Consider the following 10144-nt stretch of genomic DNA (forward strand, 5'->3'; position numbering starts at 1 on the left):
GTCTATTATATCGAGAAGACGTTTTCGTTTATGAACGTAAAATCATAAATGAATCATATCAGGTTTCAAGGTTTTAACTTCTAGTTTAATCATGACTCGTAGGATTAACTCTAAAGGAAAATCAAACGTAAGGAATCATCTTAATGTAAAATGTCGATCTTATTTAACTTGTCAATATCTATTTCTAATTTTCCTATATTCCCTAATTTCACTTTCACAATACATAATATGTAGGTTAATTAATTTTATCTTATCAAAGTCACGGGGCAATTATTGTAGGGCATGTATTGGAATTTAACAGGAATTTCTACCAATCTGGCTAGCTCTTGTTACTTGCCACTTTGTCCTTACTCGAAGATCACTTTACCATTTATTCTGAATATCGTTAAAAAGAAAAGGTCTCCTAATTCAAAGTGGACCTCTCAACAGAGACTCGTAATCATAATTCAATGTATCTAATAATTCAATCATTTGATATTATCTTTTAATTCCGTCGATAAACATATAAATACGTTCATGTAAAGTATTATACGTTTAATACTTTGTTAATATTCTCAAAGTTATAATATATATATATATATATATATATATATATATATATATATATATATATATATATATATATATATATATATATATATATATATATAATCATATCCATTTATGTATTGGTTCGTGAATCGTCGAAACTTGGTCGAGGTTAATTGAATGTATGAACACAGTTAAAATTCTTAACAAACTTTGCTTATCGTGTCGGAATAATGTAAAGATTAAAGTTTAAATTTGGTCAAAAATTTTCGGGTCGTCACAATGTGAGCATCGCTTGATATGTAGAAACAGAAGACTAAACCGCTAGGGTTTTTCACCCTCTTTTTATCTTCTCAATTGCACCTGAAATTACATATCCAGCGAAAATTCTTTATCATATGTCGGATTCTTCATCTTCCGTTATCACAAGTTCTTTCGGGTAAAGTAGTTCTTTTTATTTTGTTAAAATTTGTATATGAATCGTCAACTTTGTTTCTGAATCTTGAGCTTTTCTTGATTTTAGGGTTTATTGTTTATCTAGATTTGATTTCCCTTCTCTATAGTGGTTGCCATTGCAGTGTTCTGAGGTATAGCTATTTTTTTTTTAATTTCATTATTCTTTACGTTTTCTTTATGCTTATATATTTTGCTTCTTAATTGGGTTGATACTATTAATTGATTTAGATTTTTTTTTATTTTCTGAATTCTTAGTCTTATTGTTATAGTTATTGTTAGTTATATTTATGATATTTATAGTTTTTATTTATATGAGGTTTTATGTAATTGGTGGTGGTGAACCGGTGATTCAACTTGAAGATATAAAGATGGATAAATGATAATATTATTTCACTTTATTTGGTTGTCTTTCATAGTGACTTTATTATGTTACTTCCATATTTATAACATCAAATTTTATATTATTTTTGTGTTTGATCAAATGCAGGTATCTAAAGAAAGCATACATGGTTATGTATCCAAAGAAAGCATACATGGTTATGTATGCCTTTGTTTGGCTTTTGTGTTAAAGATTGGAGGCATGTCTGCCTTTTGTTTTCTCCAGTTTAATCTGTCTACATACAACAGATTAATTGTTTGCATTGTATGGTTCTTTGTATAGAAGGCCTGCTTAGTTAGGCTTTTTTGGTCTTTTGCCTCATTGTTGTAAAAGCAAAGACTAACAAGTTGTATTCCTTTTGGATTCAGTTATTAAGTAATTTATTGGCCGAGTCCTACTCATTTTATATATTCTGTTATTTACAAGAAAAACAAGAAATAAAAATAAAAATAGGCAGGCCATTAAAAAGGTTGAGAGTTTGTATTATTATGTGTTTTTATATAACCGTTTTTTAATTAGTCTTCTAATATATCATTATGTTGTTGTGATTTTAAATAAATTAGTTATGTGTTGCATATGTAAGCTGCATATGATTCCATTTGATTAATTATATAGTTATAAACTACTTTGAGATTTAGCTTAGACATTTACATTTACAATTTCAAGTTCATGTTGAAGTTACCCTTGCAGTTGCTCGGCAAATATATTTGTCTGTGATGATATATATGCTTCATTTAAGTGAGTTATATACATGTAAAATGGTGAATGCAAGTTAGGTGATTATGGTTGTGCAAGTCATTTTAAGGGAAGGTTCGATTTTTGAAGGTGATGCAAGATAAATGTCATGAACGAAAATTATGATTATCCAGGCAGAGTTGATTTCTCCCCTTGCAAGTTACAACTACTGTATTTATCTATCTATTTACTGATAAAAGGTCAACACCCTGAACCTTATTTTTTAGTTTGTATTATGTTATTGTGTTCTTTGAAAAAAATGTAATGATAATGTAAAGTGTGTGGGTAATATTAACTAACGGGTCAATGACACTAATATTAACTAACGGGTCAATGATGCTAATATAAACTAAACGGGTCAATGACATTAATATTATAATATAGATTTCTTAGCCAAACTCGTGAATTCACGGGTGAATGAACTAGTAAAATAGAATAAAGGTGATAAAAAAAGTAAGGAAGTACACATATAAAGATCTTTTAGTTATCATAAACAAACATAAGGAGTATTTGATGAACCGCTTTGGTAAACCTTAACTTCATAAATTATTTTCAAAAAAAAAAAAAAAAAAAAAAAAAATTCAAGTCAAATTCAGTAAAACAACCAAAAACCGAAACGTCCAATTCGGACACCGATCCGCATCACTCTTTCCAGTCTCCCCGGAAAGTAACAACTCATCTTCCCCAGGCATCTCTATCACTAGATTCCATTGAAACGCTATTTTGCACTCAATTTCTAAATTAATAATCACTCTTTTTTTTCAGTAACTGATAGTATTACACACACATACTGTTGTGTGTGTGAGATTCTACATCAGAAAATATCTGGAGAAACTGAAATTGACGGCTAATATTTGAATTCGGAATAATGAGTTCATCATCTGGTCCGTACGATCTGTCATTCAAGATCTTATTGATTGGCGATTCAGGTGTCGGTAAGAGTAGTCTTCTCGTCAGTTTCATTTCAAATTCCGTCGATGATCTCGCGCCTACTATCGGTAATTTTGATTTTATTCATTTTTAGTTTATTTATTTGTTGAATTTTATATCTGCTTTTGCTTTATGAGTACGATTTTAGCATTTGTATTTGTTTCATTTTGTGTTTATTAGTACGTGTGTACGATTCATGTATTTACTAGAAGTACAGTAGTTCTTTATTCTTTATACATCTGATTTTTGTTCTTGTACATGTTTAATATTGTGTTAATTAGTTATGTATCAAGTGTACTAGCAGTGAGATTTATATATCTATTAGATATGTAGATATCGCTTTAAAATGACTAATAGAATACATAATAGTTTTGATGTTTAACGTAACAAGTGTGATGTGAGAATGCCTGGCAATAGTATTCCTGTTGTTATGAAGTGACAAATGAGAGCATTCGATGTCGATATCGTTGTTAAAAAAAAAAGGACAAAAAACTAAAAGCTAAACATTATTTCAAGTAGCTTTTAGCTTTCTTCCCCTGTCTAGAAGCTTTAAGCTCCTCAAACCAAACTGAGCTTTTCATTAAATAGAAACTTTTTTATAAATGCTAAAAGCTCCAATATGCTCGTCGCCAAACATAGCCTTAGTGCTATATAGTACGAGTGTTTGAAGGAATCATCTGGCAGTTACCATAATCTATTGCGGTGTTATTTCTATAAGAATGATGGTTGTTTCAAACAAATTGTAAGCTATCTAGTGTTGAGAGAAAATGGGGCGTCTATCCCTTTCTTTTCATACGTTGTTTAATGATCCGTATGTAAAATAAGTCTTTTTGTATTAATATCGGTTTGTTTACCTTCTTTTATTGCTTATTGCCGCAATAAAATTTGTAGTAGCAAATCTTCTCGCATAATAATGAGATAAATAAACTTTGTGCGACACTGCTTGGCTCCAGAGTACAATGAAATGTTCTAATTATATTATGTTACATTTAATTTGTTGATCAGGTGTTGACTTTAAGATCAAGCAGTTTACAGTTGGTGGTAAAAGATTAAAACTAATAATTTGGGACACAGGTTTGCATTCACCATTAACATAATTCATCATTATTTTTAAGGAGATGGTTCTTGATAGTTGCAGTAGTACCTTGTTTGTGACACTCTATCATCTGTCATCTTCCCCCACAAAGTATTGAATCATGCAAATGGAATACAAATAGTATGAACAGGGTAAAAAAATATAACATGAAGTTTGGTCTAGATAGTGATAATGCAGATAACAATGTTAAATTGAGTGACACTGATATGCGATGATGTATGTTGCAGCTGGACAGGAGAAATTCAGAGCAGTGACAAGCTCATACTACAGAGGAACCCAAGGAATTATTCTTGGTATGCATTTGCTTCATTCACTTACAAAATTTGTTGAATACCTTTCTTAAATGACAGATTTTAGTATGCAAACTTAGCCTAGATGCAAAAGGAACAAATTACTATTACTGTTTTGAAGGAACATGACACTCACAGGTTGGATACTTATTGCATGTGTCACAGTGTATGATGTTACAAAGAGAGAAACCTTCACGAACTTGTCTGAAATATGGGCTAAAGATGTGGATCTTTATTCTACTAATCAAGACTGTGTTAAGATGCTAGTTGGAAATAAAGTTGACAAAGTAAGCTACTAGTTTCCTTTTATTGTATCATAAGCTTTTGAGCCTATTTTCACTCATGGAATTTCTTCTATTCCATAGTAGTAATACATAAGATGTAAATATATATACTTGTGTGTGTATTGTGGTGGGTATAAAATGGATATCTGTTGTATATGATCTTATGCATAGGTAAGTTTTAAAAAGTGCTATTTCAGGACTCTGAAAGATTAGTGAGCAGAGAAGAAGGTGCTGCTCTCGCAAAAGAGATTGGTTGTTTGTTTCTTGAATGTAGTGCTAGAACTCAAGAGAAAGTACACCAATGTTTTGAAGAACTTGCATTAAAGGTAAATGTAGAGCTCATAATTCTTTAATTTTGTCGAGATCTACCTTTCCTCGAGTCCTCTTTTGCGTTTGACGTTGCTACTATTTGCTTTCAAAGAAATCTAAAAGATACATTGAAGCTTCATTTTAAGTTTTTAACACACATGTACTCTTTTGTCTTTTCATGATCGACAAAAGAGGTGACACTAGAGGAACAAAACTGGGTTGAACCATACATTTAAAAATACAGACATTTGGGTTTCCATTTTTTTGGTTTTTTTAAAAAATGTTGCACACGTGGGAGGCTGGTTGTGATCTTGATTTCCACATGGTTAAGGTCTCGCTAGACGAGACAAAATGGGAGGCTGGTTTGGTGTTGGAATGGGCTGCTGGGTTGGATCGAGATACTTTTTGTTCAAAAAATTAAACGATTAGAGTGTGAAGTATATGAGTAGAAAAATCATTTCATCAATCCTGTTTTTTCTAACTAAAAGGATTGATGACTTTTTCTGAACATTACCTTTTAGGCGACTTTACTTCTAAGCGATCATTTTTAATCTTAGTATTAAAAACATAAACTCAACCTGTATTATCGCATTTGACAGATAATGGAGGTTCCAAGCCTTCTAGAAGAAGGGTCTACAGTGGTGAAGAGAAACGTGACGAAGCACAAACCAGATCAGCAGACGCATAGTGGTGGTTGTTGCTCATAAAAGATGCTCCCAGATACGCCTAACGGTTCCAGTCATATAACCTATGACTTGTTCACCACTATCAACACACATGTAAATCTAAATATTTTGTAATTAGGATGTGCTTGTGTTATCCTATTTGGGACACGCTAATCCCCCCCCCCCCCCCCCCCCCCCCCCCCACCACCAAAAAAAAAAAAAATGTTTTTCCTGTAAAGTTGTTTTCCATTGAATCTGCTCTGTTTGTTTTTTGTTGAAAAAACAAGTTCGCGTGATCTTAAGTAGTCAAGTAGCAGTATTTTTATGCAAGTATGATTTTGTAAATAACTCGGTACTCCATTGGTGATGTGTTATGGATTGTTTAGTAATTACAAGCGATTTGAGGTAGCCAGGTAGGATTGATTGGATTCCTTGTACATTGTATTAATTAAATAATTACTATTTGATTGAGTTCGTGTTAATTCATTCGGAGTGGTATTTATTTTGACTACTTTTTCATAGTTTATCATATACCATATCTTATTCCCCATTTTTCTTTTGACCTTTATAGAATTCATTCTCCGAGCAACTGCATTTAGTCGGTGGATTCCTTCCAACTTATGTTCTGGTTGCAATCTTTTCTGCAACTGGTCCTTGAAGCAAAATATAAGGCCAACTAGTCCCAAAGATATTAGATAAGCCCGGAAAGACACAAGCAGTATATTAAACAAGTACAAAACCTACCGTGGCCCGGTTTTGGTCACTAAGCATTTTTTACATGAATATAACTAAATTATTACAGGCAACATGATAGCTGTTGCAGCTCCAAGAATATTACACACTTACTCAACAGTGAGCTTAAGCAATCAGATTTGGTGCACAATTGTTTCTAAAATACAACTTATTAGCCATCACATCAAGAAGACCTCTTTTGTTTGTATTTTAGTTTCAAGGTGTTTTTTGATCAATTCAAAATAACCTGGTCGCCTAAGAACTTGAGAAATAGTCGATCATCCATCTACATTGTTTATTTTTAACTTCACCTCCATTTATTGAAACTATATGCAACATATTTTCTAGCACATTTCAACATGGTGTGACAGTAATTATGAAATTTGCCATCAAACTTGAAAGTTAAAGTAGTTCATTCAAACCTCAACTTGAGAACCAAACTGTAACTAATTGAAAAATTTAATCTGAGAATGAGACTTTTCTTGCTAAAAGGTACGCTATAGTGACATCGCAGGATAATCATTACGTTCAACAATACCAAAAATAATCCATTTAATCATACAATCTTTTTTAGTATAAATAAAAACCTCTTCTCAACATCCAAAAACAAAAGTTATGGGCGTTACAATTACACTGCACTTGGTCTAGTTGCGGCTTCTAAAATTGTCCAAGCTGCTGTATTGGGTTCAGCTAGCTCACCTGGGGTCTGACAAAATTATCAACAAATTAGCACCACATGGCCATGAACAAAAAAAAAAAAAAAAAAAAAAAAAATACATAGGTTGATCAAAACCAATATACCAACCTTTCCAAAAACATTTGTCTTAGTAGGTGATGCCCCGATTGTAAGTAAGAGTTGAACAATTTCCCCATGTTCTCCTCTAGCCGCATGATGAAGAGGCTGTTCAAAATCAGATGAACCCACTAATTACTATTCTCAAAAATTCTTTATTTTTTTTTTTTTTAAAGGACCAAGTAATAATAATAAATTAACTAATATAAGAAGGTATTTTTCAATAAAAGCACACTGCTTTATAAAGAAGTAATGCAGAATTGAAAAAAGAAAAAGAAAAATTTGATGTGCAATTAACCATAAGTCACTTACAGTGTCGCCTTCAACGTCAACTGTATCAAGCATTCTTTTCAAGCACTCTGGAGAATCGGCTTTACCAATCAAAAGTTGCACTATCTCCATAAACCCTAGAGTTACAAGTGAACGTGAGCTTAAGACAACAAATACATAAATTACAATAATTATAATAATTACAATAATTACAAAATTATTATGTAAAAGGTAGAGTATACAACTAACCTCCAGCACATGCATCATGCAGAGGGATCCCACCATCTTCATCCTTAGCCTCAACCGAAGCTCCCCTTTCCAACAATAGCTACATGGAAAAAGGTAAAGGTAAAAAAGTGATTTTAGATTATTACTCTTTTTATTATGGATTATTACATAAATATTCACAGCTCAAATGATGTTAATGGTAACTGACCTGCACACATGATAAATGGCCATAGAGACACGTGAGGTGAAGAGCAGTATCTCCATCTTCAACTGGTTCATCAATGCTGCCATCCAGATTGTCTATTTTTGTTCAAGTTTGAACGAATAACAAAAACAGGTGGTGTCAGCTTTGCATGAGTATTAAGCTACTGCAATTTCTATATGAAATAAAGGATGGGAATCAAAATTTTCAAAATGATACATCTAGGATAAAAAAAATATTGTGATAAATGAGCTAGAAAAAATATCAAACCACAATACGATTGTAAAAATCAAATCTTCTCAAATTAATCAACGTTAACTTTTGACTTACGTAGCCTCATCAAAATTTTCTTCTGCACAGAATGATGGTTTATTGGTTTAAACTTCAAAGTCTCATTACACATATATACTAGACTTACCATTTCAGACACAAAAAATGCCAGGTCATACCACCTCAGCATACCAAACATTATCAACGATAATTAATTTGATCATCAAATACCACACTCAAGAAAACGCCCTTGGTGCTCTAAATTTCTAATGCCTATCTACGTGCTACAGATTTCGAGTCTGGTTGATGTTCAAATCCATGAAGCTGAAGTGCATGATTATGGTCATTGTAGCATCAATATATATAACACCGAATTTCACTAGTTGCTTGATTATCAAATTGCCATGGATTAAAGTATATAATGAAATGTGACTTATTATAATTTAGCATACTTTTGTATGGCACATATGTTCCTTTGGACATATTAGAACACTTCAAACATATTAGAAACTTCATCAGGTGTTCGGTTTAGCTTATTAAATTGAGCTTAAGTTTTTTAGCTTTTAAAACCCTTAGCAATTAGCCTCAAATTCCCAGCTTCACAAAACTTTTTACCATAATAATAATAATAGTTAATAAATTCAACACAAAATAATCTGCTTCATAGAAATAAATAGAAATAAATTAATGATATATAGGACCAAGCGATGATTGAATTATACCTAGGGCTAGACGGAGTCCGTCAACGTCGCCGTGCATTGCGGCGGCGGCTAGGTCACGAAGATGAGGAGGTGTATCTTCAAAATCAGATTCAGGCAAGGCTCCTTCTTCAACGAACAGGATTCCGTCTTCATCGTCATCTCCGTCCATCATACCGTTGTGTCTTCCAGGAACAGCCATGTTTAATTTTCGCCGGTGATTAAAATTATTTTATTTTGCTAAAACCCCAAACGAAACAAAGAAAGCGAATAGGGATATAACGCTTTATATATGTAGCTTTTTTTTATTTGCAAATTGTTAAAATAGGCCCTTCTTATTTATGTTATGAGCAAAAGAAGTCCTTTAACTACTACATTTGTACGTAAAATAGTTATTTTAAGAATTTCATGACTCATTTTTGAACATTTCACTTTTTTTTTTAAATCTCATCAAAGAGATTTAAATTTAAAAGTGTCAGAAAAGAAATTCTCTCTTGTCCCTAATTTATTGTCTTTAATTTCATTTTGAGTGTTCTAAATTAGTTATTTATTTTCATAAATAGAAAAAAAATTGAACATTTAAGTTTTAATATGCCTTTAATGTATGTAGATAAAATTAAAAAAAAAATAAGAGTAAAACTGAAAAGTAAACTGAAAAGTAAACAGAAAATACAGTATTTTTATAATATTTTCTTAAACTGTGTATATTTTGTCTAAGGACAATTAATATAAGACAGAAGGAGTATATTTTTTAACATGTTAAGAGTCACAAATGGGATCAAAGCCACTCACCCGATTATATCCGGATCACGTGTCAGGAGGAACCTAGATTAATTGCTCAGAAGACACAATTTTACTGGAAAAAACCTCTAGCAAAACGTTGAAAGAGATTTAAGATCAGGGTAAGTAACCATGTTAACACTATAAGATTAATTGAAAGTTAAATCTGGATTAATATTAGTACTTGTTTACATTGGAGTTTCATTCTCTTATTAGATATTAGATGATAAAATGTTTCTATATAAGATGGTCTTGGAGTTGAAGTGTTGAGCTTGTGTTTTGAGTGACTTTTGTATATATCGTCATCATCTTGACGTTGTTCTTTGAGTCCTATTTCATTTTGAGTTTGTAGTAAGGATTCGAGTGACGTAGTCATATTTTTAATTGTAAACCTTAGTTTTCTTTGTAAATTGTAATCATTGAGTTTTGTTTCTTTGGATCATTAAGTTGAAACTTTATGCGCATATATGACGTTCGCAAGTGATTAAGTTCTTAACTA

The 10144-nt window shown here is 31.8% G+C and overlaps 2 protein-coding genes across 3 annotated transcripts; one reads left to right on the plus strand and one right to left on the minus strand.

Moving 5' to 3' along the window:
* The first annotated feature begins 2023 nt into the window (after nt 1-2023).
* On the plus strand, nt 2024-5853 carry LOC139852511 (ras-related protein RABC2a-like). 2 transcript variants are annotated; one of them, XM_071841812.1, is made up of 7 exons: nt 2024-2298; nt 3028-3096; nt 4034-4102; nt 4352-4417; nt 4580-4701; nt 4896-5024; nt 5607-5853. In XM_071841812.1, exons 1-7 carry the CDS (start codon nt 2208-2210, stop codon nt 5712-5714), a joined length of 654 nt encoding a protein of 217 aa, XP_071697913.1. In that variant the 5' UTR covers nt 2024-2207; the 3' UTR covers nt 5715-5853. The 2 variants fall into 2 exon arrangements, with proteins under 2 accessions (XP_071697913.1, XP_071697914.1); XM_071841813.1 differs by lacking the exon at nt 2024-2298 and having other exon boundaries at nt 2845-3096.
* Nucleotides 5854-6872: 1019 nt separating this feature from the next.
* On the minus strand, nt 6873-9109 carry LOC139855772 (uncharacterized). The gene is made up of 6 exons (XM_071845018.1): nt 8890-9109; nt 7904-7995; nt 7717-7795; nt 7510-7604; nt 7210-7305; nt 6873-7110 (listed from the first exon to the last, which is right to left on the minus strand). Exons 1-6 carry the CDS (start codon nt 9065-9067, stop codon nt 7033-7035), a joined length of 618 nt encoding a protein of 205 aa, XP_071701119.1. The 5' UTR covers nt 9068-9109; the 3' UTR covers nt 6873-7032.
* Between the last annotated feature and the right edge of the window lie 1035 nt (nt 9110-10144).

The sequence above is a fragment of the Rutidosis leptorrhynchoides genome, chromosome 6, assembly GCF_046630445.1.
Source record: "Rutidosis leptorrhynchoides isolate AG116_Rl617_1_P2 chromosome 6, CSIRO_AGI_Rlap_v1, whole genome shotgun sequence".
Classification (NCBI taxonomy): Eukaryota; Viridiplantae; Streptophyta; class Magnoliopsida; order Asterales; family Asteraceae; genus Rutidosis; species Rutidosis leptorrhynchoides.